The sequence below is a fragment of the Callorhinchus milii genome, unplaced genomic scaffold, assembly GCF_018977255.1.
Source record: "Callorhinchus milii isolate IMCB2004 unplaced genomic scaffold, IMCB_Cmil_1.0 Scaffold4, whole genome shotgun sequence".
In the NCBI taxonomy this organism is placed as follows: domain Eukaryota; kingdom Metazoa; phylum Chordata; class Chondrichthyes; order Chimaeriformes; family Callorhinchidae; genus Callorhinchus; species Callorhinchus milii.
Genome location: NW_024704745.1, coordinates 64,936,369 through 64,963,345, shown reverse-complemented (window position 1 = coordinate 64,963,345; position 26,977 = coordinate 64,936,369). Strand labels below are relative to the sequence as shown.

Sequence of the window (26,977 nt, the reverse complement as noted above, 5' to 3'; positions counted from 1 at the left end):
TTATGAGTTTGCCAGTGATGCCTGTACTCACTCCACCTACTTGGCTGATTACATTGTGGCTACGTGAATACGTCTGTCATATAAAAGATATGCTCAGCAGGAGCATTTTGTATGTGTTGTTTGTGTCTGTGCATGTGAGTGTGTGACAAGATTATTATTATTATTATAAGAGAAAGGGTAATAATTGAGCAAAGGTGTCAAAACTCTGGAACAGACTAATTAGCATTAGACTGAATAAGTTCATGGAAAGTTTTATTGCAACTTAAATAATATTGCATTGTTATTTTTTCTTTTGAAACCTCTGCGAGTAAAGTACAGTCATTTTGTTTTCTGCTTCCGATTCTACATACTTTTTACCATGTTTTCGAAAAAGCTCCTCAATGGGCATAATTAATTAGGAAGTACTTTGAGATGTCAAAATCCCTCAGGCCAATCAACCCACAGTTATACTTTATCTGTGACATCATTGCTTTTCCTGCCAAAATTCGGGTACTCCCCTCCCTCTTAGACTACTTTATATTCCACTCAGAAATGCTCTGCCCAGACTGCAGTTGAAGATAGACAGGAACTATCAGCCCAGATCCAGAGAACCATTAACAGCCACAACATTCAAACAATTTGCTCAATAGGTAATGTATAAAATGTGTGGTATATATTGTCTAACATTTTCTTATATTTCCATATTACTTAATAATTGATGCTCTTCAAACTTCCTAATAGTTCCACGCTTATTTCTTGAATGATCTTTTTTTTCAATAATGAATAAAAAGCATCGGAATAAGCTAAGCAAAACACGAGTGCTGTGTTGATTGCCCAAGTTAAACAGTCAATTTTATCCAAAACAAATAGGCCTGGCATCTTTAAGGGATTTCCCATTTTAAGTATTGTATTATCTCAAAATAATCCAGCTGTATTTTATCTAAAATTAGAATCAAACATTAATTCCAGTTGTACATTAATACAAAAATATTTAGCTGCTAACTTTCAAATCTAATTGCCATAATGTGATTTACAATTCTCCAACTTATGAAATGTGACACTTATTCATTCAACTAGATTGAAATAGCATCAATGATATTTCTGCATAGTTGCACAGTTCATAGAGCTGTACAGTTCACTTAACTGTAAACTCACCAGAAAGTAATACCTCTTCAGGGATTGCAAAGACTTTTTAGATTTTAGATTAATTTTAGATTAATCAAAGAAAGTTGAAAATCAGAGGATGTATTACGTTAACAGATTTACATTTTTAGTATTCAGGGTCATAGGAATTCCTTTTGACAATGATAAATATAACTATTTTTATAATCTGATATAAACACAGATGGTTAAATATGGCAATAAACTTGTTAAGGCTCAAATGTAACTCTAACTATTTACAGAACAGAAGATCTTGTGTGATAACTGTTAATATAGATCTATTGTGAAAACCTCTAATCCTCAAAACATATTTAATATCTCATTTTACTGTAATATCCCATCTGAATAAAAATATAAGCTGTCAGAATAGATAGCCAGACTTGTATTTATTTTTATTCAATTAGTTAACCGTTTTCGTATGACAATAAAGTCGCAAGCAATTAGTTTATGCATTATCTAAACAGCATTTTTTTTTAAAATTTGCTTTATTTTTCCAAATGTAGTGTCCTAAACCTTTTGCTCAACAAAGTATCATTGCAGCATTGAATTTTTTCAAATGGTAAATGTTAGGCATTAAAATTCAAAGTATTCTCAGGTCAAAGCCAGAGAAATGGTTAGGTATCCATATCATTATGAGTTATATCCATATCACACAGCCAAAAAAATGAGTCCTATAGCTCAGTGCTTAGAGCACTCGCCTCGCAAGCAAGAGACCTGGGTTTAATTCTCAGCAGGGCAAAACCTTGGGTATGTTTCCTTACTCCACACGCTTAATAAAAAAAAATAATTTGGTCACTCATTCCACGACTGTTTGTGGGACACTGCTGTGCGCAATTGACTGACCTGTTTTGCCCACAAATATACAGTCAATTCACTTTACAGTATATTCTGTGAAGCGCTTTGAGACGTCGCAAAGATGTGAAAAGCGCTATATCAAATGCTAGGATTATTATCAGCCGTTTTACTGAGAGCCAATGCTGAGCACAAATTAAATGCCTCTGTAATCTGATAGCACATATCCTCAAGGTTACAGAAGTACAATATTAGAATAAACCAATCAAAATATTAATGTAACTTTGCTTGTTGTGGATGGTCATGTTGGAAAGCACAAAAACGTCATTTATTTCCCTCAGACGGGCATTATTAAAGGATGTATTTTTTTGGCTGTAACCATTTCTTATAAAACTATTTGAACTCTTAGATGCTTCTTCTACAGTGTATCATACAGACCTAACTGGGATACGTACCTTATGGACTTTTCGTCAACAAAATATACAGATAATTAATTTTACAGTATATGCTGTGAAGAGCTTCGAGACGTCTCAATGACGTGATAAATATGTCAAATACAAGGATTATTATCATTTATTATTTTAGACATTTTCAGCTGACAAGTTTCATGACTGGGTTATTTGTGCCATTTACAAATTATTGTGCAGGTGACGGGGAAGGCTTGATTGATGGTCTTGTCCATTAAAGCTTCACTAAGCACTTCTGGCACTTTGGGTTTGTGCTTGTTCAGGTGAGGTGAGTCAGCCCTGAACACATTACCATTTTGGGAACTCACCGTGTTGAGCACTCCAAGGTCACATGGTGGTTGGCCTTTAACCGTGAATAAAGTTATCTTTTTTTGGCACAAACAATGTATCTGAACTCCAGCCTCTGAAGAGCAGCCTCTCTTCCAGCAGTGCAGCATTTTCTCAGTTCGTACACCACCTGTCCCGATGGTCTCAGAGTGACATTGCTGGTTTAACGCCAAGTTGCTCCAAACAGTTTAGCGCTCTGGATCCACATTCGCATTCACTGTCCAGCGCCTTGGGACGTCTTCCCGACTGAAAGGCGCTATACAAATGTAATCTTGTTGTTGTTGTTGTTGTTAAGACTGCTCAAATTGGTGTCAGTAAGTCAATTAGAGCCAAAAAGGAGATTGATTCCTGTAATCTGGGGCTAGATTTAAACCAGAGAACTTCGCCAATCCACTGCGATACGTATTGATCACCAATGATACATATCTTCTAAACTTTAACACGTGTGATTCAGAACAGCAGATCAAAAATGATTGAGATTTAATTTCTGAATTTTTTTTTAAAAGGGCAGGCTGCTTGTTTAGTTAATAATAAATGTTTCTCCTCACATTTGTTTTACAGAAACGTATGTTTATACTAATCAGAAAGAACTGTGCAATCTTTATTTCAGACAAGCTGAGGCTGTAAAGAGTGGTCGAGTACTATCCTTCCCAGTTCATCTGGCTGCCCACTCTGAGGTGCTGACTCTCTTGAAGTGGTCTATTTGGAAGCGGTTCTGCCTTCCTGCCTCAAACACTCAACAGCCATGGACCGATCCACACAAGAACTCTTCCTTAATTTCATGGTAGTAGTCATTACTGTGCTGCTCATGTGGATGCTTGTTAAATCATATCAGGATTGAGAAACCCTGCCCTCTAATGACTAGTCTGTGAAATAAGTTGTGCCAGTCTGTGATGGCTCGCTGTATTTGTAAGGGGCTGTTCAATGGGTAGTATGCAGATGGTATAACTGTGCAGCCATTTGCTTCTGTTTTGGTGTTGTTACATTACGTCTTTTGTCAAATGTCCGACTATTTTTACCATCCTACTGTTCTCAAAAGACACCACAGAGAGTAATGTGTTATGTGTTTGCTGGTTTGTGACATTAGCACGATGTGCGAAATTCCCTAAATCTCCCATGACTGTTAAGGGGAGGGAGCATGGCCAGCAGCTGAGGACACCATGGCCTCTTTACATGTGGGTACAAGAAAACATGACAACGCTGCAGCTCATCAAAGACCACTTGACAGCAGAATATTCTGAAGCACCATTTACTGGTCAGAAAATAGGACAAAACAGTACTGTATGGTGGTACATATGTGGATTTGCTCTAGATTTCTCCAATGCTTTCCCCACCAGCGTCTTTAGCTCCACCTTCCATAGCTTCAACTCATTCAAAACTCTTCAACCCATATTTTCTCTCTCCCCTTGTCCATAACCCTTCTTAAAAATGGACCTCTGACTGTCCTTTTGATGAATACCCCTCAAATTGTTTTCCCTGCTCAGTCTTTGCAACCGTCCTACCTGAAAGCCGCTATCTAAAGTGCAAGCTGTCATTGTTGTTGTATAAAATGGCAGCTTAATTTGAAAGAGGATTTTGAATAAACTGGTCATGGTAGTTATTGATAATGTCTGTATACTGAAACATACAACGTGTACTAGTTATTCTTTCTATTCCTTTGTTGAAATGCATATCTTGTTATCATTATATATACCCTGTAATATTGCTTGAAGCACAAAGCCATCTGAAGCCAATACCATCTGATCAAATAATGGAAATGTCAGTCTCCAAACTGTTGATTTCTATGGAGAATTGAAATGAATTTTAGCAAGCTAATGCATCTTTCCTTCATGTCTGATCTTGCTGTAATTAAATAAATAGTTAAACAATCTAATTGTTCTTATGTTGCTCAGTTAATGCAATCACTCATGGGGCCTAAATATGCAATAATCATTCATTGCATATCACCACAGATGATTTTACTCACCATTTATTCATGAACCGTAAAGAGTGGAGAAGCACCATAGACTGTCCAAAGGTGTTAAGTTTTACAATCTGACAAGGGTTAAAATTGTGGAATGTGATATTATTACGTTGACTAAAAAATGTGGTCAGAAGTAATCACTGGCTGGGAAGGGGGGGAGGAGAGTTTGAGGGCAGAACAAAAAGTTGAGGGGGGAAGGGAAATTGAAGTGGGCGGAGGGATAGTCACAACTTACTAAGGCCAGAAATATTTTTAAACGATGAACATTATCTAAGTGATGGTTTGTCCATTTTTAATTTTAACCAGAATTTTTGTGATTTTAACCCCCAATTATTTTGTAGTCAATTTCAAGTAGTGACAATAAACAAGATATTTAAATTGTTCTTGAGAATCAGATTTGTAGGATAATGACACTTCTTTCTGGCAAGAACACAGGATCAAAACATAACAAAGAAACATTAAAGGAATGTGCTACCAACTGAACCAAAGTCTCCATTTGAGTCATGGGATAGCATTTTTGCCTCTGGGTCACAAGATTGTGGGTGCAAGCCCAGGTCAGGACTTGAACTCATAGTCAACTCTGATACCAGTGCAGTACTGGGAGATGCTGATTTTTTAGAGATGTCAATCTTTGTATGATGATAATAATAATAATCCTTGCATTTGATATCACATATTCAAGATGTCTTGAAGCGCTTCACAGAATATACTGTAAAATTAATTCACTGTATATTTTGTGGGCAAAATGCACCAGTGAATTATGCACAGCAGTGTCTCACAAACAGTCGTGAATTGAGTGACCAAATTATTTTTTGTAATTCATTTTTTTGAAGGGATTACTACCCCTAGAAAGCGATCCACCTATTGACTAACAACCGGGTTCCTACTTACTGCTAGGTGAACAGAGGCATGTGGAGTAAGGAAACTTGCCAAATGTTTCACCCTGCCAGGAAATCAAACCTAGGTCCTCTCGCTTGCGAGGCGAGCGCTCTAACTAATACTACAGGATTCCACATTTTCCATTAATCCAAAGTCCTATTCTTCAGACAGACATAAAAAAAAATGGTTTGATTTGAGAAGGGAAGGAAGTTTTTCCTGGTGTCCTGGACAACAGGCCTCCAATCATTAAACTCATGGCTGGTTGTGGAACTGTGGTACAGGTACAAATGACTAAAATTATAGTGAAACACCCAGAGACATTTCAATGTTGGCACTATAAAAATGCAAGTTCTTTCTTTTTTTACTTGGTATGACATATTAGCAGGGGATGCTGTATTGTAAAACAAGAGGGGAAGCTATTATAAGACATCATAAGTCAGCAGTAAGTATGATTTATGGTTCACTGCTGTAAACCATTAGTGATCCAGTATATTTGTCTGACCTTTACGCTCATCTAATTTTCATTGCTTGTTGGACACGTAGATTTGTGTATCAGTCTGGCTCAATCAGTAGCACTCTAGCCTGAGTCAGAAGAGTGGCTGAAGGCACAGTCGAAGAGGAAGACCTTCAGACAGGACTTGAAGGAGGCAAGAGAGGGGGTGAGGCGGAGGGTTTGCAGCATAGAATTCCAGAGAGTGGGGGCAGAGATGCTGAATGCCTGACCGCCAATGGTGGGGTGGGAAGTGCGGGGAACCTGAAGCAGGCCGTTGTTCGCCGAGCAGAGGGAGCGGACAGGCTGATTTGGGGTTATGAGGTAGGAGATTTAACAAATTAAGTTTCAAATGGGTCATCTAAAAATATTTCACCCTCAAATGAATGGATTATCAAGTAAGAAAAAACACAGCTTCAACTCACAAAACAAATTAATGCCTGCTGACATATGATGGTGACATGAGATAGCTGTCTTGAACACAGGCACTTAACTATGTTGCTAAAACCAGGCATGGCGATTCCACATTTCTTCAGTAACCATTTGCATAGTAAACCATTTTATTTACAAACATGATTGATTGCTTTAAGACTTCAAATTTAGACTCTGTTAGGTTTGCTCTGAAATAAATCTCCTTTTCTAGAATTGTTTCTTTCTGATTCCCAGTACTGAGTGGATTGACATTTAAATCCTTGTTTTAGCCTTCAGCTCCCCTCTCGACTCTCTTCCCCCTCCTCGCTCCCTCCCTTCCCTCCCCTCACCCTGACCATTTCCCCCCTCCTTACTCCCTCCCTTCCCTCACCCTGACCATTTCCCCCAAGCTCGGGTCATGACCCAACTGTGCAGCGCCTTGGGACGTCCTCCTGACGTGAAAGGCGCTTTATAAATGGAATCTTGTTGTTGTTGTTGTTCTTCTTCTTATCTTCAGATCTATACACAATCTTGCCCCTTTGCTGTCTATGAAATTTCTTCCAACAACAACAGCAACAACTTGCATTTATGTAGCGCCCCTCATGCAGGGTAACATCCTAAAGAGCAGGGTAGCGTCCCAGTAGCGTCCTATCCTTGTATCCTCTGCTCCAATTCTGGTTTATTGCTTGCGCCTCTCTTCTTTCGTCTCATCACTGAACCATCCGCACTCCTCACTCTCCTCTGAAACTCTCTTCTAAGATATTTTGGCATTTCATCCTCATTCCTTACATTTAGAACACTTAAGATCACATCTCTTTGATGCACGTTTGGTTAACATCTTAGATTAAGATGCCCTTTCCCTGCTCGATTGTGACCCTCCTGAGCTTAAAGGTTCCATCGACATCAGCAGGCAGTGATTTGTCACAATGTGAGATTCTGAGACAAATCCATCTCTCAGCACTCCAAGATGCTATCCTGCATAACGTGTGTTTAATAATAATAATAATAGTCCTTGCATTTGATATAGTGCCTTATCACATCTTCCAGACGTCTCAAAACGCTTCATAGAATACACTGTAAAGTGAATTGACTGTATATTTTGTGCAAGTTGCTTTTGTATGCCATTTACACAATGGCACAATTTGCTTTGAGAAGGCAGGCACAAAGTAAACCATTAATTGAACTCAGTATTTAAGTCATCAGCTTAGTCCTCTTACTTTGATTTTAATTTAATAATAATCCTTGCATTTGATATAGCGCCAGAACACACTTGTTCGAGGCGTCTCAAAGTGTTTCACAGAATGTACTGTAAAGTGAATTGACTGTATATTTTGTGGACAATATATTATCTATTCTAATAGCAACACAGTGCAATCAGTTTCTTAGTCTGTTGTCATCAAAACCACAATTTCCAGATTACAATCCTTGCATTTGATTCTAAAATTGTTACCTGCTATGCATGTATCTAAAAGTGAATATGGATGAGCTGGATACCTGAGCGTTCCCTCTCAGGGATCTTTCAATGAAGTTGGAAAAACATGTCAATTCAAATTCAGCTGTGAATCTAATCCCTAAAGGTGGATGGGTTCAGGCTGATTTTGAAGGTCTGTACCAACTGCTATTTTGAAAGATTGACTTTAGAGAGATGCCAAAGAAATAGTCCTCTTTCTCAGGCATCTATCTCAATTATTTTTAAAAAGTAATTTGATAGAGGCTTTAAAAAGAGGAATATTAATGAGTATGCGGAGCAAGCAGAAAGTGCTAATAGATTAGGTGGTAATGTGCGTAAAGAATAGCAATGCAAACTCGATGGCCAAATGGTCAGTTTCTGCTCTGTAACATTTTATAATTCAACACTATTGCTGTATGTTACAAGCTTTTATTGCTTACCATTTCTCCGAGTTTTTCAACATGATATGTCAATCGCTGTAGTTGTTTCATCTGGCAGTACACCTCCTCATACACGTTCACTGGGAGCTGGTTGCCAATGGAGTTCAATATCAGAGAGGCCTCTGCTGGTGAATCAGTGTTACACACAGATGAGTTGCTGTTTGGCCTCATAGCTATATTTTCACATCGATATTCCAGATCATGCTGGGTCAAGGAGGAATCTAAATTGCAGAAATTGGATGGAGCCTCTTGCCAGTCCCGGGCTGCACATTTCTGTGAGGTGCGGTAAGAGGGATCTTCTGATTTCTGGGGCTTTACCACTTCAGAGCGTTCTCTCCTCTTTGGCCCTTCTGTGTTCTGGTAAAAAGATTCAATGAGGTTCTGAAGATGGTTCTTAAATTCAGCTTCTCCTTGTGTCATAGGACCTGTGAGCTTACTATGAGAGGCAGGGAAACTGGAAAATGAAGATGATTTTCTGGTATTCAATTTTGGTCCTAGTCTTGAGATGGAACTGGAGCATCGTTTGGCACAGCAACCTTTGTCCAGGTTACTGGTTGAGAGAACACCGGCAGAACAATGATCCCGCCCCGTTCTCAAAGTATTCTTGTTTACTGGTTTTTCCATGAAGGCTCACTTGATGTGGCAAATTGCATCAAAGCACACATCAACAGCACGGCTCGAATCTTCTGCAAAAAATGAATGTAAGTTACTTTCTGGAAAACATGCATTCTTTTGTTGAAAATCTCGAGCAAAATGAAGCTGAGAAGTTAAAAAATGCTCCACCAAGATTTTTATCAATTGCTGTGTGGTATCACATTTGGTTTACTATAATAAACTCTACTACTTTTGAGTTAATGACAATGAAGAAATATCAGCCCAGTATCAGATGGCAGAGAACAGAGTGTGTTTGTCCAGCGCCTTGGGATGTCCTCCTGATGTAAAAGCCGCTATACAAATATAATTTGTGGTTGTTAAAATACCAAGGCACGGAAATCCCTCAATGCTTTAAGACCATTGTCATAAATATAGGATCCTGCTCAATTTTGGAGAAAATTCTGGCTTAATTTGGAAATCAGTTTTACCAAAGCTCTCTGTACCTCCAACTCAACTGAAATGTCTACTCATTTCCTCCCAGTCAGTGAGTTGCTAATTTTCGTTGAGTTATCATCCCAAATAGATGTATTGATTATCAACAGGTATTTGCAGCTTTGATCAAAGGCCAAAGCCCACAGAAAGGTTCATGGTACATGGAGTGGCAAATATAGAACAACAATTAAAATAAAAAAGCATACATTTTAAATAAAATATGTATTTAGAAATCCTTACCAGAACTCTATACTACTCCAAAAATTTTAAAAGCAATAATAAGATTGTAAAACTTTATCCGAATCTGGAATAAATATCACTTGAAGCAGTCAAGTGTTCCCCAAGACTGTTTTTATGCTCCAACTGAACACAACATTGTAAATAGCACTTGTTTCCCAGCAAATTCATTCTGTAGTGAGATCACAGAGGTACAGCCCCTGACATCATGGGTCTGTTTGTGTAATCACACTGAAGACTTGCACATGCTCAGTAATTCACCATCAGTCTTTCCATAGATAAGGCACAATTCTTTATCATTTATACAAAATGCAACATATTTCATTATTTTGTCAAATATATGACTTCACTTTCATTAAATTGTATTGTTGGCGTCCAACCCCACCACTGCGCAATGCTCTGTGACACTATCCTGTAATGAAGGGTGTTATATGAATTCAAGTTGTTGGGTTGCTGTTGAGATAAGCTTGTTAAATGACTAATTGAGGGAATGCCTTGTTCTCAGCACTCACTGAGGCCCAGTTTATTTAGGATGTCTTTGCCTTTTTTCTCAGGACATCAGCTGTAGTTACTGTATTTCTGCATGTTTGCAACTAACATGATGGGTGAAAAATTTGCTCAGATTGCTTAGTGCTCGCAGCCAAGTAACAACTGTGAAGGAGGGTCAACTTTCAGGAGATGGCAAAGATTACAAAGAATGTACAGCACAGAAACAGACCACTTGGCCCAAGCAGTCTGTGCCAGAGTTTTTACTGCACACAAGCCTTCACACATTCCTTACTCCTTCCCATACCCTTCTATTCGCCTCTCCATCATGTGAAGGTCTAGCTTCCTCTTGAATGCATCCATACTAATATATTTGATTATCGCTTCAGACAATGAATTCCACAATATCACTACCCTCTGTGTGAAGCAGTTCCTCCTAAATTCTCTGTTAGACCCGCTGGTTGCTATCTTATATTTGTGTCTCTCCAACCAGTGGAAACAACCTATTTGTGTTAACCTTATCCAGCCCTTTTATAATATTAATAACTTTCATTATGCATCTCTTCTCAAGCGAAAAACAGACCTAACCTATCCAGTGTATCCTGAAAGCAGTAACCTGCCAGCTCTGGTATCATCCTTGTAAACCTGTGTTGTACTTGTTCCATCACTGCTATATCATTCTTAGTGTGGAGACCAGAATTGGACACAATACTGCAAATGTAATCTAACCAAAGTTTTGTATAAATTCAACATCACCGCCTCACGATTATATTCTATCCCTCTGGATATAATGTGCAAGACCCTATTAGCCTTTTTATAGTGAAGTCTTCCTGCATTATACTGCAATCCCCTTCACTGTTTAGCATATCCCCAGTTTGGTGTCACCTGCAAATTTTGACAACAAACCTCCAATACCTGAATTCAAATCATTTATGTATATGGTGAACAGTAGTGGTCCCTGCATAACACCATTTACTATCTCTTGTCAGCCTGAGAAGATACCTTTAACTCCTACCCTTTGCTTTTGTTTTCCTAACTATTCTTTTTATCTATTCTGCTACCTCTCCCATGATTCCACATGTTTCCTTTAATGCTTTTAATGCCTTCCAAACAGAAAGTAAATTAATGCCATTGATGCAATGGATTTCAACGGTTAAAGTTACCAGGGATCCTCGTGATTGTATTGAATTAAATAAAGTTAGAAAAAATTAAAATTATTTAAAATTAAAAACTTCCATAAACAAGCAGTTATGACTTGATTTGCTGAACCTGTTCTTACCAGTGCAACAAATAAAAACAAATTTACATTTCTATAGCGACTTTCATGTCAGGAAGACTTTCCAAAGCTTGGAAGGGGTGGGGGCGGGGGAACAAAGGGATGGGGAAGTGGGAGAGGTGAGTGGCGGGTGGGGTGTGTGGAAATGTCCAAGAGTGCCATCAAAGAGGTCTTGAGGCAGACTTTAAAGGAGGAGAGGGAAAGGGCAAGACCAAGGGACCAGAAAGTGGGATCAGATACACTGAAAGGGCCAAAACTGACTTTAACTCCAAAGTCATCCTGGAGGCCAAAAACAACCCAAAGACACTGTTTTCCACTGTCCATCACCTCCTCTGTGCACCCCCTCAAACCCCTTCTATCCTCACATCAAACACATAATAATAATCCTTGCATTTGATATAGCGCTTTTCATGTCTTCTAGACATCTCAAAGTGCTTCACAGAATATGCTGGAAAGTGAATTGACTGTATATTTGTGGGCGATACTCAGCAGCCAATTGCGCACAGCAATGTCCCACAAACAGTCTTGGATTGAAAATGGCCAATTTATTATTGTTTTGTTTTTTGGAGGGATTATTATTAGGCATGTGGAGTAAGGAAACTTGCCCAAGGTTTCGCTCTGCCTGGAATTGAACCCAGGTGTCTTGCTTGCAAGGCGAGTGCTTTAACCACTGAACTATAGGACTCCACAGGACAGCTACAGAGTCTCTCTGCTGCGTTTGACACAGTCAACCTCGCCATCCTCCTCCATTGCCTCTCCCCCCTCATCCACCTTAGTGGGACCACACTCGCATGGTTCACGTCCTACTTAACCAACCGCCTCCACTTCATCTTGGCAAATAGTTTCTCCTGCGGCCCTTGCCCGGTCACCTGCGGGGTACACCAGGGCTCCATCCTGGCCCTCTTCTTTTCTTCATCTATAAGTTCCCTCTTGGCGATGTCATCCGCAGACACAGGGTAAACTTCCACATGTATGCGGATGACACACAAATCTACTTTCCCTCATCCAGCATCTACTCTAGGTCCGCCGGTTCTCTATCAGCCTGTCCGGCCAATATCAGGGCCTGGATGAGTGTAAACTTCCTGCAGCTGAACATGGACAAGATGGAAACCATACTCTTTGGCTCCCGTCAGCATCTTCATTCCTGTGGATCTGAACTCCTCAACCTCCCTGGACTCTCCCTCAGACTCACCGAACCAGTGCACAATCTAGGTATCTGGTTCGACCTCCAACTGCTCTTCCTTCCCTGCATCCGGTCCCTGACCAGGAATGCCTTCCTCCACCTCCGCCACATTGCCCACTTCCAACTGCACCTTACCCCAAATGCAGCCAAAACCCTCGTGCGTGCGTTTATCACCTCCTGCTTAGATTACTCAAACGCACTCCTCGCTGGTCTCCCCAGCTTCAATATTCAAAAGATCTAGCTCATTCAGAACTCTGCTGCCCACATACTTACTCGGACCAAACTCCGTATCCACATCTTACTAGTTCTGGCCAGGCTCCACTGGCTCCCCATCACCGACGGATTGACTTCAAGATCCTCATGCTCGCGTTCAAATCCATTCACTCCCTGGCACTTCCCTACCTCTCTGACCTCATCACTCCCCAATACACTACCCAGCACCCCTGCTCAACTGGCACAGGCCCCCTGCTCGTCCCTCGCACCCTCCGCCCCACTCTTGGGGGTCATGCTTTCAGCCACTACGTCCTGAAGCTCTGGAACACTCTCCCTCAAACCCTCCGCCTTGCCGCCTCTCTCCCCTTTTTCAAGTCCCACCTGAAAACTTTCCTTTCCAACCGTGCTTAGTCACTTCCCCCACCCCCCTCGGCTCGGAGTCAGGCTCCTCCATTGTTAAGCGCTCTGAGATGCTACTTTTGAGGCTTGTGCCCTCCGCTCCATCATCAGTAGACGTGCCTTCAGCCAACTATGTCTCAAAACTCTGAAACTCTCTCCCTCCCTCCCCACCTTCAAATGCAGCCTAAAGACCTTCCTTTTTGATCGTGCTTATGGTCACCTTCCTCCTCCACTGTTGTCAGACTCCGTCATTGTGAAGGGCGCTATATCAATGCAAATTGTTGTTGTTGTAGGTAAACAGGTGTGTAAGTTAGGAAACTTAGTTTTGCCCTGCCTGGGAATTGAACTTGCGTCCTCTTGCTTGCAAGGCGAGTGCTCTAACCGCTACTGGACTTCAACAGGATCCCACTGTGCAACTGATTAACTATTATAGATGCCTTTATTAGACTTTGGAAATGCTCTGTCTGCAATACACGGAATCTGTATTCACTTTGCTGGCTCAGTGAAGGTAGTTCCATTGTCAAAGATCCACCGTCAGTGGTAAATTGCCAAAGCAAATAAGTTGACATCACACTGGGTCGAGCAGCTGCAGCTCTCACGATTGCCCTGCACTATTATGGTGATGCCGGCTGCTGAAGACAGCGCTTCACTAAATAGAATCCCTGATGCAGTTCTCCACTATCTGTAGTGGCCTGTAAGTTCTGCAGTATAAGACTTTCAGTGACCTGGTAACAGAACAGGCAGGAAATAGGTTTTACATCATCCACATTTAGTCTAGCATTACGTATAATGCTATAAAAAACATGCTTTTTAAATTTGTTCTACATGTGTGTAATTTGCTCACAATGAACTTGCAGGAGCACTTAACTCTTAGCAAATACAAATTGCTCTCCAGGACCTCACTACAGTAGGCTAAGGTAAAACTGTAGTATCCATGCATTATCCACTGGCTTAAAGTATTCTGTCTTAACCTTTTTTATTCTAAACCGAGGATAAACCTAAGTTTGATATTTTCTACACTAGCTTAATGTTATAATGTTGCCCACTGCCCTTAATTGTCCACTGGAAGTAGAGTGAGTGCTCTTACAAACTGAAGTTTGAAACGAAAATGTTCACAGTAGTTTTCAAACTCTCAAACTTTATTATTGCACTTATCTTCAAACAATTTTAGGTTATTTTATGTCTTCATAATGTTAAACTGATAGAGAAAAATAATTAAATTGGCAAAAATTCCTGTTGTATTGCCTTGCTAATACATACAAAATAAATTAAGATGAATACTTTTGTGCACATTTCAGTTGCAGGCTGAGTGCCTCAGATGCTGTCAATAAATGTAACTGGGTTGACAGTGTAGTGCTTTCTTCGTGTTCCTTTTGGTCATGGTTCAATCCAGTGCTTGGAGATCCTTAAATGTACCAGACCTCCAAGAAGAATTCTGTGAACATTTCACCATGCTACTAAGATGAGTATCTTTCACCTTTGGCCACTAAATAATGTGACAACTTGCTTGCAATTCACAATCAAGTACCTCCCATTTGTTCAGCAATGAACAACATTGCTCTTAGTGCAGAGAGTTTTCAGCTCAGCTTTCTATATTCAAGGACACAGGCAGCCATCAGCCATGAGGAATAAATATTTAAATCCAGTTAAATTCACAATGATAACACTGAGTACAAGATTGCTTCAAGAAACATAATGCACTTTAAATTGTGTTTGTATAACTGAAGGTGTGAACTTTCATCCATAGTTCAATTTAAAGGCATATAACAATACAATTCAAAGTTAGTTTTCCAGTTCTTCCCGATTTCTTACTTTCATGCATTAATACACAGTATACGCACATAACAATGACATCTGATACATTAAAACAGGCGACTCTTTATGAGAGCAGAAGCATATTTGCATCAGGTTTGTTTTGCAAGACTGCATTCAAAGAGACACGTGCAGTACATTCTCATTAACAAGGTAGTAATGCAGAGCACAAGATATTTAAATAAATTTATACAATCCCAACTCTCAGACAGAGACACAGGCTGCAGTCAATTAGTGTGAGACATTTAATAAGAATGTATTACAGTATTAAACTCCACTATATTTTGTAGAAAATAATTTGATGTAAATGTTTGTTAAGTGTGATTTAAGCAGGTCCTTTAGTTGTCAGACACATCCTACTCGAAGTGTGGACTTCTGTTCGAAAATATTTGAGAATAATTATTTTTGGCTCATCTCCATGAGCCACGATCCTCATGGAGCTGCATGGGTGGATGAGAAACTACCTCCCAAGCTTCCACTAATGTTGATTTGTACCAGCTGTTAGCAAGTGTACAAGAGGACAAGTTGCTTACACCTTTCCTGACGATTTCCCTTCCTTTCTCCCTGGAACCCAGGAGACTGAGCGAATCAAAGCTCGGTTCTACCATACATGATCCAGGATGTTGATACACCAAAATAATTATTCTTCTGACCCAGTTGGAACAATTCACCATTAGAAATACTGTACACGATCACCGTAAATTTATACAGATTCAGATTGCTCTTCTGTGCAATGCCTTTAAGGCTGGTGGTGATGGTGGTGTGTGTGTGGGTGGGATGGCTGTGTAACAACCAGAATTGTACAGAGTACTCCTGAGGCCTATTCACTCATTTGGATTCAGAATAAACTTAATTATTTGATCAATTATAATTTGTACCACCGTGCAAACATGAAAATGGCTATTTTCCCTTTGTAAAAATGTACATTCTAATAAAGCTACAACCAACTTGTCTTTTTGGACAAAATTCCAAAGGTTCTATTGCAGAAAGTTATCAAATTCCACACTTTGACCTCACACTACTTTTTATTAAATTGGTCAAAGGTATTTTGTTAACAATCTGGAAGCATGAGGTGTTGAAGTTTTACAACTCAATAAATTGTGGTAGTGATATGGATTGCTAGTATCCAATCCCTGGTTTGTGCTGTGTTAAATCATATTATCATAGTTGGCAAAGACAGTGACATCTCCTCAAGTTAGAGGAAAAATGAGCAGTGACTTCTCCTGAAAAGTGCAAGTGTACAGACATCACATGTGAGGGCAAGCCTGGGCTTCTCTGTGACCCCTTCCTTTGGCCAAATAGCCTGCTGAGACTCACTGTGTAGGCTCACACATGCGCCTAGACATGAAGTAAGACCAATTCAGCAAGTTACTGCACTCTGATACCTTAGAAAGGTAAGGGAGGAGGAAAATTGAGAGTGGGAAACAAATACAGGTTAAATAAATAAAACCTCTGTGGACCAAATAGCAAATTATTACCTTTCATCATTCATTAACAAATTAATGTTAAGTGAAAACTTCAGGGTTGGTTGGGACGCCAGGGATCGCGGTATCTGTTAAACTGTATCACCTGACAGTGAAACTCTGTTAAAGCCTTGGGCATTGGTGAGACTTCCTCCCATTCAGACCTGCTACTATGGTACACCTGTACTTCATCAGTGATTTCATCGGGAGCATAATCCCCACCCAGAATATAAATCTTGTCTGCGATCCCAATGGCCCCTGCATTAAAACCAGCACATTCAAATGAGCCCTCACCCTTCCAAACACAGGTCTCAGGACAGAAACTATAGACCTTATAGGTAGAAAGATCACAAATGTACAAAGTGCAATTTACTGGAACAGCTTTCACTAGCGTGGCATGAAAGAAATGACCAAATTCTGCCACCAATACTGACCACTGATCAGAGGCCACATTGTACCTGAAGAAGCAATCCAATGATGGATTAAAGATATCGGCTATTTCCTCCTCAGAGCCCAGGACATATATAATATTGTCACATGCACTTGCTTCCGGGTAGTATATTCCTCTTGGCAAATGAGTAACTGATTTCCATTCTTTGGTAAGAGGGTTGTAGGATTCAACATCTAAAAGACTCAGGATATCCCGTGCCCCTGTGGTTTTCCCACCGATTACAAAAAGTTGATCCATTGCAGAGACAGCTGTGTGCATGGTTCGAGCATTTTTCATAGATAGGATGGATGTCAGGTTGTTTGTACTTGGGCAGTAGCTCCAGACATGGTCAGTAGCTTCGTGGTGCATTTCCGCAATGTGCAGTCGTATCGATCTACAGCAGCTGCCCTTGCATCCTCCAGTAATGAATATTTTTTCTCCAAAGGTAACCAGACTTGATCCAGGAAAATCAATAATGTTTGCAGTGGGCAGCTCCTTCCAGGTATCTCTTTCAATATTGTAGCAAAACGTATGCTTACTTAGGCCACTTTCTTCAGTTTTGTGGACGAAAATGTATTTTTCTGTTGTCGATGGTCTTGCATCAGGATAAAGCCCACTATATTCTTCAAGTTTATTGAGAACATCACAAATGGCCTCCAAGCATTCAGGACTGTTTGCCAGCAAGCTTTCAGATCTTTTCAAGTCCTCTAGAGTTTCTCTGGAAAGCTGATGTAATCTTACTAACTTAATCAAACATGGCAAATGTTTTTCTCTAGCCTCTATGTTGTACTGAGTCCATTGAAGAACAGCATTCAGAACAGTTTCCTCATCAGGGATGTTTAATTTGTCTGCTTCAAGACATTTTTCTACAATTTCAATGTTCATTTCCAAGAAATCGCTGGATTTTAATAGCAGAAAGAAGTGCTGCACTACAAACTGCAGAGAATAATCATATAAAGCGGTAGAACCATAACTCTCAGCCAGAGACAAAATCTGTAAGCAATTGGTGAGGTCAAGGGATTTAATAAGAAAATCACTGCAGGCTTTACCTAGCAGGGATACCTGAAGAAAGGACGACATCTGAAAGAACATTTCAACGTTGGTCTCAGATATCTCTGCAAACCCCGTGTAAGCAAAATCCAAAAATGCTCTCACCGCCTCTGGTGATAAATTTGTGATTTTTACACTTCCATCATCGCGTTCCTTCATGTGAACTTCAAACATGGCCCTGAATGGGAAACAGCGATGACAAAGGAATTTAAAAACATTTTACATAAGCTTTGCATTTTCAGCTTCTCTCACACAAATTTTTTTTTCCATTTATTGGAAAGTATATCAACATTTGGCACCAAAATACTAATTGTTGGCAGCAAGAATTTTTTATTCTGCATTTTGTACACATAATATAAAGTAACTGTACTGGGTGCTTATCCCAGTTAAGTTTATCGATACACAACTAACACAACTTATGCTACAATAAAAAATAATTAAAACATTTTTGTGAAGGAAAGAGCGGGGAGAGGGATTCATTGGGTTGCTCTTCTAAAAAGCCAGCAGAGGCATTAAAGTTTTTTTATTTTTTTTAAGATGATAAGACGCTATTTCAAATGCAAGGATTATTATTATTATATCTGCTTGCATTAGAGACAACAACTAGATTATAAAATATCTACATAAAAATAACATTAACATATTTTTGACCTATTGATGTGGATAAAGAGAATTTGTCAAAATTCCTGATTTTTCTTTCTTCATACTTAAGCACTGATATGTCAGGAATCTGTTTATTTATCTTTGCTATTAATTTGATTTTAAACAGACACAGAGGAAAAGCTTTTGCCACAAGTCATCAGTTCTTGGGTTGAGTACACTGATAGCTTTTCACTTTGTAATGCAAGTTCTGTTGGATTGATAATGCTCTCAGACAGCTGCAAGGATCTAAATAGGTTTCGGCATCTCCACCTGACTCCTAGTGGAAATGTATCCGTAAAACATGTCTACGATTCAGCATGGTGGGTCAGTACAGAGGACACAGATTCAAGATAATTGGCAAAAGAACCAGAGGGGGAGATAGCGAGAATTTTTTTTTACTCAGCGAGTTCTGAAATGCACTGCCTGAAAGGGTCATGGAAGGAAATTCATTACTAACTTTCAAAAGGGAACTGGATATATATTTGAAAAGGAAAAAATTGCAAGGCTTTGGAGAAAGAGCAGGGGAATGGGACTAATTGGATAGCTCTTTCAAAGAGCCTACACAGGTATGATATGCCTAATGGTCTCCTATGCTGTAAGATTCTATGATTCTATAATTTCTGTGAATTGCAAAAGCCCATTTGGATGACTGCTTTAAAAATGGAAACACTCACATTGGTGCATTAAAAGGAGTTCTCTCTTCAGGGTGGAATTCAAAACATGCTGTTGTAGCAGAATATAATGGAGATCTTATTATCTGTACTAATTGGAACTGGCCCCTTTGCGAATAAGCAGCCAGTGATGATGACGGGCATTACGCAAAATACGTTTTTATTCTTCCTATTTCTCCTCTTTTACTCTGGCTTTCTCTCTCTGACTCTCTGTGCTTTCTGTCTCTCTTTGAGTCTCTCTAATTTTCTATCTCTGTCTCTAATCTTAATTTGTATACAATACAAATTTATATACTATTGTTTGGATTTCACATTTTTTGGGCAATATAATGTGAAGCGTTGCTTCAATGAGATGGTCAAAGAGCACGGTCAAAAAGATGCATCGTATGACAGATATTGAATGGTCAAGAAGGGAGCGGTAGTATTATTTTACTACTGGCAAGAAAATCCTGTGGGTGTGTATATACAAAGTTGTGTGCATGTGGGTGAAGTTGCTAAACTCCTCAACCTCCCTGGGCTCTTCCTCAGACTCACCGAACCAGTGCGCAACGTAGGCGTCCGATTCGATCCCCAGCTGTCCTTCCTCCCCCATATCCGATCCCTGACCAGGACCGCTTTCTTCCATCTCCGCCACATTGCCCGCCTCCGACCATACCTTACCCCAAATGCAGCCGAAACCCTCGGGCTTGGATTACTCCAATGCACTCCTCGCCGGTCTCCCCACCTCCACCATACACAAGATCCAGCTCATTCAAAACTCTGCGACCTCCTCACTCCCCAAGCCACCATCCGGCGCCTCCGCTCGACTGGCACCGGCCTCCTGCTCGTCCCTCGTACCCTCCGCCCCACCATCAGAGGTCGTGCTTTCAGCCACTACGCCCCAAAACTCTGGAACACTCTTCCTCAATCCCTCCGCCTTGCCCCCTCTCTCCCCTTTCTCAAGTCCACCTGAAAACTTTCCTCTTCGACCGTTCTTACGGCCACCTCCCCTCCTCGGAATCAGGCTCCACCACTGTTAAACGCTCTGAGACGCAACCCTGCGCGAGGGCGCTATATAAATTTGAGTTGTTGTTGTTGCTAGTTTAGTCAGGTTTAGAGCATCTCTCAGCCACCTTGTGCGCAACTTCACATATGTATACAACAATATTGTTTTGCTGGTATCTCAATAATCTGCAGAAAAATGGACATGTGTAAACAGCGTTCTACTATGAAAATAGCTATACCTGACCTGGGAATACTTGATTCAGATACTGGGTGAGAGAGGTGAACATGCTCAATAAGCAGAAGTACTCAACAAATGATTCTGTTTTAGAAATTGTTCTTGTTTCCTGTAATAAATCAGCTGGCAATTCAAATAAAGTAGGAAATATCATTATTGTTTAGGTTAAAGTTCAATGCCTGAACTCTACTACTTTTCCTGGCAACCTGTTCCAATCTTTGATTACCCTCTGTATAAGAAAAACTTCTTGGTATCCCTGTCCTGAAGTTGCCTTTTACAACTCTAAACATGTGTCCTCTTGTTTTACTGTCATGATACATCTAAAAATATTGATCTGGATTTAAGAATATAAAATTTACTTTTTCAATCCCATTTAAAATGTTGTACACCTTTATGAGGTCTCCTCTGAGTCATCCTCTCTTAAGACTGAGGAGCCCTAACTTGTCTTGTTGTTGCTCATGGGTCTATTCAAAACATACTTTCAATTGACTGCAAGATATACTACATTAACGTTTTGTTTAGTCAATGAATTTGGAGTGCAAACCTCATATAATAATAATAATCCTTGCATTTGATATAGCACTTTTCATGTATTCTAAATATCTCAAAGCGCTTCACAGAACATACTGTAAATATAAAGTAAAAGTAACATTTTAAATTTAAGAATATGATTCTTTGACTTCTACCTGACCACTACCTTCTACACGAAGATGAAATTCTGTGCAGTGATCAGTTATAACCATTCTATTAAAATGCAAATGATATGTATTTTTCAAGCCCTTCAGGGATTTAAAGGACATAGACTGACAGCAGCTGACTGCTATCATTCTTGACCAGTTGTGACAAGAGGTGCAACATTGTGCAGAGGCAAGATGTCCAACTGACAGCAGGAAATTAAAAAACAGCAGGGAATTAAAACAGTGTCAATTCAGGTTGCATTAACTACAACAATATGACACTGGTAGAGGTCAGAGATTTCAGCGAAATCTCATTACCATTTTTCTAATAAATAAATAAGCCTTACATTTGATATTAGGCCTTTCATGTGGAGGTGGATATCAAAGAGCTTCACCGGATTTTAGTGTAAAGTGTTGTGATTGCGCATTTTATTATTGTTCCAGAACAGCCATTATGTGAATGACCAATTTTATCTGAGAGATTGTTGGCCAGGTGGAGTTAGAACAGGTGGAATTTTGGGTACAAAGGCTAGAAGACTATGAAAGGAAGAATATGATGGCATAAATATTCTCACAATAAAACAAAGGAATAACAACTCTAAACATGTGCCCTCTTGTTCTACTGTCATGGTATATCTAAAAATATTGAGCTGGATTTATGAACATAAGATTTACTTTTTGAATCCCATTTAAAACGTTGTACACCTCTGTGAGGTCTTCTCTGAGTTATTCTCTCTCAAGACTGAGGAGGGTCTGTGGCATGGAGTGGTGGGAGGTAGGTTGTACCCACGACGTCCCACACAGTTCCAATTCGGGAAGATACAGAGGCCAGCAGATTTTCCACAGGGTAGAGGGTGAATAAGTCAAGGACAAACCACCCCTAGCAAACTCTCATGCACCTCCCAGTGGCTAACTGAAAAGTGGGATGGGCAAAAGCCAGAATTAGTTGTTTGCTAGTCCTTTCAGCCAAAGGAAGGTAGGGCGAAAAAAACTAAATCTTTGAACACTAGAATAATCGAATACTTAACATGCTATCACAATATCAGCTATGTCCATCTTCATAGTCCTGCCCATTATCTTACATGTACTCAGCCACAGTTGAACATTTTGATGACTTACTGACCAGATGAGCAGAACCATCACTAACTAACTTTTAGAAACAACTTTTAGAATCATAACTAGGAAGAACTTTAATGGTATTGGTGATTGCTGGTCTGCTTCTTTCCTCACCCAGCCCTGCATTCTGGCCCCACAATATTTTTTCTTAAATATCACTAGAACACTGCATTTGTTATGAAAAAAAATCCCCAAGTTGAATGCTACGGAACATGAATTCGGTTTACCTGAAAAAGTCACTGCATGCAGCCAGAATACATCGATGACATGGAAACGTCTCCCCTTTGACAAATATAGTGAAGTCAAAGAATGCATTTTGCTCCCGGAAGCTCTGTAGCACATTTAAAACCTGTTTGCCATGGACTTCAGCCACCAGAGAGACTGTCCTCCTCTCAGCTACTCCATTGAAAACAGCCTTGGAAACTGAATTCATGATTGATGTGGTTAACAGCTTGATCTGTGAAAGAGAAACATTTTTATCATAAACCCTTTCAATCAGTACATCTGATTTCGTCCCTCCAATGTTAATAGTATCCCTGATCAGATTTTGGATTCTTTAATGAAAATATTTATTTTATTAAAAATGTAATTTATCATGAAAATATATTTTTTATGTTTGGGTGTGCATTATAATCAGGGGAAATTGGAGATCGGGAACCATGAATTCTTTGATTTGGAACAAGAACAGAAATTCTTCATATTTGTGATCAATCTTTAGGCTATTTGTGTCATTCACCATTTTCTGACTTTTCGGCAACAGAACATACATACATAAGATTGTTGCCTCCTGTCACAAGTAGATATTTTGAAACAAAGTACTTGAAGTCATGATAACCTTAAAACACTCCAACATAAAGTAGTAGTTCTCACCCTAGTATCTTACTGCATTATTGAATCATAGACTTTTATGCACAGAAACATTCGTCTCACCAATTCTGTTTTTTTTCCCTCAGATGAGCCATCTAATCTAATCCCATTCCTTTGATTACTCCATACCCTTTATTAATCCTTTTCAAGTATCTAACTTTCAAAGAATCAATGCAGGCAAGACAGACCAAGTAACTTCTGTAAATGTATATGATTCTATTATTTTCTTTCAAATGAATCTATGGACTTCGCATCAGATGTCTCACCAGTTCTGACCAGGCTCTACTGGCTCCCATCACCGAACGGATCGTCTTCAAGACCTCACATTCGTGTTCAAATCCATTCACTCCCTGGCACTTCCCTACCTCTCCGACCTCATCGTTCCCCAATCCACCACCCGACAACCCTACTCGACAAGTACTGGCCTCCTGCTCCTCCCTCACATCCTCCACCCCACTATCAGAGGTCCCACTTTCAGCCACTACCCCCCAACACTCTGGAACACTCTCTCTCAATCCCTCTGCCTTGCCGCCTCTCTCCCCTTTTTCAAGTCCAGCCTGAAAACTTTTCTCTTTCCTCCCCCTCCCCCCAGCTTGGAGCCAGGCTCCGTTACTGTTAAGCGCTCTGAGACGCTACCCTGCATGGATAGCGCTGTACAAGTGCAAGTTATAATAATCCACACGCCTAATAATAATCCCTCCAAAAAAACCAAAAAACAATAATAAAAAAAATTGGTCATTTTCAATCTACGACTGTTTGTGGGACATTGCTGTGCGCAATTGGCTGCCGCGTTCGCCCACAAATATACAGTCAATTCACTTTACAGTGTGTTCTGTGAAGCGCTTTGGGACGTCCTCCCGACGTGAAAAGCGCTATATCAAATGCAAGGATTATTATTATTATTATTAAGTTGTTGTTGATGTAGTTTGTGGCAGAGGATGACATTCTTCACCCACTCTTTGTGTAAAGCAAGTTTTTTTTTAATTGTCTCTTTCATTTGGATGAAACCTTGAAACAAGGATGTGTTCATAGGAAGGTAAAGATTCCATGATACTGTTTGAAAAGAGCAGTTTCTAGATAAATAGGTTGGCTGTTGTGAGACATTGCCTTGCACAAATTGGTTACCGGGTTTATCTACAATGGTCATTACATTTGACAGAAATTACCGATGCTCGACGTTATGGATGCTATATCAAATGTAATTATTATATTATCAGACTGTGACTAAAACAATCCACTAAAATGCAGCAATTAAATCTGAAGTATTTGGAGGGATTGGAGAAACAGTAGCCTTAACCTTAAGGTTCATGGTGAGAATACAACAACTTGCATTTATATAGTGCCCATTATATAGCACTTTGCAGGGTTAGCGCAAGGAATGGGGCAAACTGCTCAGCCTGAGTGGAGGCTCTTAGTCAGGAAGCCTAATGTTGGCGATTCGCCCACAAAATACAGTCAGTCCACTTTACAGTATATTCTGTGAAGCGCTTTGAGACGTCTCAACGACGTGATACGGTGCTATAGAAAATGCAAGGATTAATATAATGTCATGGGTGAAGGGAGGGGGAAGGCTTGAACCCAGGAGGTTTGAGAACGCCTTCTCTGAACGCTTGACTCTGACAGGAGAGGTAAGACTCCCAGTCCTTGTATTTAAACCCGGCTACAGCATAATAAGCAGAAATAATCCTTCCATTTGATCTGGCGCCTTATCGGATTGTCGAGACGCCTCAAAAGCGCTTCACGGAAACTACTGCAAAGTGAATCAATCGACTGAATATTTTGCGGGAGAAACGCGGCAGCCAACTAATTGCGCCCGGCAGCGGCCCGCGATCGACAGTCGTGGACTGAAGTGACCAAACTACTAATAGTATGACAGAGAAGCAGAATTATCCTGGCGGCGGTGGCGGCGGCGGCGGTGGCGGCGGTGGCGGTGGCGGCGGTGGCGGCGGTGGTGGCGGCGGCGGCTCCCTCGGTGTCTTGCGTGGCTACATTTCTGCTCTCATTTACTTTGGTTTGGGAATCGAGGCCCAGCAGTCAGCCTCCACCCCCCACCACACCCCCGCCCTCCCCCCCCCCCGGGTGTGGGTTGGCCCCTATAAAGCCCCTTTAACACATCTCCACCTCCCCACAGAGGTGCGGCTGCTCTCGCTCTCACTCCCTGTCTGTCTGTGCTGAGGTGAGGGAGACAGAGAGAGACGGAGACAAGAGAGACAGAGTGGGGGGTGTCCAATGATGGCGGAGGACGACAACAACAACAACGACAACGACATGCTGATGAAGCCGCGGCGCTGTATACTCACTGCCCGGAGTCAGCGCCTGAGCTGCGCCACTGCCATGGCGACCGCACCGGAAATACGTAACCCGCCGCCGGAAGTGACCTAATCTGGTCTGGCCGCCATCTTGCTGACTGGAGGTGTGGCGACGCCCCCCCCCCTCCTCTCACTGTGATAGGGGAGGGCTGCGGCAACACAAGGCAATGGCTGAGGGGGACACTTACTTGGTTCAATTTTTTTTTGTGGGGGTTGGGGGGGGGGTGGGGGGGCTGAGGGGTTAAAGGGCAAACGTATCAATCTGAAATAACAACCCAGGGATGGCTGGTCAGCTGCACCTCTGTGGACGGCAATGGCACAGGATGGCGTCGGTTGAAGGAGGAGGATCAGCCCGTTTGATCCCATTGATCCGGCCTCACCGACCCGCCCGCCCGCCCGCCCGCCATCTTCCCAAAGCAGCATCGAACCAGGAATGACTCCAGCGTCCTGACCTCGACCGCCTGACGCGGTCGCTCGTTACCCTCTGGCTAAGGAAATACTTCCTGGTGCCCGTCCAGAACTTACGCTTCAAACCGCAGTACATGTGCCCTGATGTTCTGCTGTCATTGTGTTGAAAGTGTGGTTATGGATTGACTTTATCAAACCCATTTGAAGTTTTATAGTCCTCTATAAGGTGCGCCCCTCCCACCCCACCATCTTTCAGGACTGAGGAACCTTAGCTTGTCTAATCACTGTCTCTAGGGTCCGGATCATCCCTTTTGTTGTGACTAGGAGTGTGTGCACTGCCTTAGACGCAGCCGATCAGAACACTATACAGATTGAATATAACTTTTGGGCATCTGAACTCAACAGATTTGACAATCTTAAAAAAAGCCGAACTTATTTCCAGGGCAAAGTAATCAAGACTCACTGCAAAGTAGGTGCAGAAGCATTTATTTAAATGATTCCAGTAAATAAAATGTGTTAAATAAAACAATACACGTTTTCACCATTTAATAATGTTCATTGTGTTAAGATTTTTTAAAAAAAACACAAGTGTAACACATTGCAACACAACTATGCAGTACTTCTTCACTCCAAGACCGCTCATCTAAATCATGTACATTTCAGGACACATTCTAGCCTAATACTGCAATTATTTAAAATTGATACTGTAGCTTACACTTTGCTTTTCTTTATACACAAATTGTTTTTTCTCTTGTCATTAATACTTATTGCAAATTAGTAAACAGATCAATTTAGTTATTCCACTGCACACTAAACCAGTAACCCAGTCAAATAGCCATCAAAATAGCTTTACATTTATTAGATTAAACTATCTGGTGCATGACTAACTCAATTAGATCTGATACTTCGTAGGTGGGAACTTAAAATCCCTATTTACTTGATGCAGTTTGAACATTTATATTCCATTGAACTATTAAACTCATTTTTATTTCCACCTAATTCCACTGCTGCTTGTCTTATATAATAATAATAATCCTTGCATTTGATATAGCGCTTTTCACGTCAGGAGGACGT

The 26,977-nt window shown here is 40.6% G+C and overlaps 3 protein-coding genes across 4 annotated transcripts in view; 1 reads left to right on the top strand and 2 right to left on the bottom strand.

Moving 5' to 3' along the window:
- The window catches only part of LOC103186532 (COP1-interactive protein 1-like), a 37,080-nt gene extending 28,097 nt beyond the window's left edge, over window positions 1-8,983 (bottom strand). The window contains exon 1 of the mRNA XM_042334418.1: window positions 8,360-8,983. Coding sequence (XP_042190352.1) covers window positions 8,360-8,983 — 624 coding nt within the window. The remainder of the gene's footprint in view (window positions 1-8,359) is intronic.
- On the top strand, window positions 516-4,599 carry LOC103186523 (sarcolipin). Its single transcript, XM_007905627.2, has 2 exons — window positions 516-629; window positions 3,337-4,599. The coding sequence occupies exon 2, from the start codon at window positions 3,472-3,474 to the stop codon at window positions 3,565-3,567; it is 96 nt and encodes a 31-aa protein (XP_007903818.1). The 5' UTR covers window positions 516-629; window positions 3,337-3,471; the 3' UTR covers window positions 3,568-4,599.
- A 5,377-nt stretch (window positions 8,984-14,360) lies between the features above and the next one.
- On the bottom strand, window positions 14,361-25,549 carry kbtbd3 (kelch repeat and BTB (POZ) domain containing 3). Of its 2 annotated transcripts, none has more exons than XM_007905629.2 (3): window positions 25,487-25,549; window positions 22,547-22,776; window positions 14,361-18,172 (listed from the first exon to the last, which is right to left on the bottom strand). In XM_007905629.2, the coding sequence occupies exons 2-3, from the start codon at window positions 22,750-22,752 to the stop codon at window positions 16,570-16,572; spliced, it is 1,809 nt and encodes a 602-aa protein (XP_007903820.1). In that variant the 5' UTR covers window positions 22,753-22,776; window positions 25,487-25,549; the 3' UTR covers window positions 14,361-16,569. The 2 variants fall into 2 exon arrangements, with proteins under 2 accessions (XP_007903820.1, XP_007903821.1); XM_007905630.2 differs by lacking the exon at window positions 25,487-25,549 and adding an exon at window positions 23,453-23,476.
- Between the last annotated feature and the right edge of the window lie 1,428 nt (window positions 25,550-26,977).

Coding starts and splice junctions, on each gene's coding strand:
- LOC103186523 (XM_007905627.2), top strand. CDS start 3,472: ATGGACCGATCCACACAAGAACTCTTCCTTAATTTCATGGTAGTAGTC.
- kbtbd3 (XM_007905629.2), bottom strand. CDS start 22,752: ATGAATTCAGTTTCCAAGGCTGTTTTCAATGGAGTAGCTGAGAGGAGG. Junction 18,173..22,546: donor GCATGCAGTGACTTTTTCAG/GTAAACCGAATT, acceptor TTTCCCATTCAG/GGCCATGTTTGAAGTTCACA.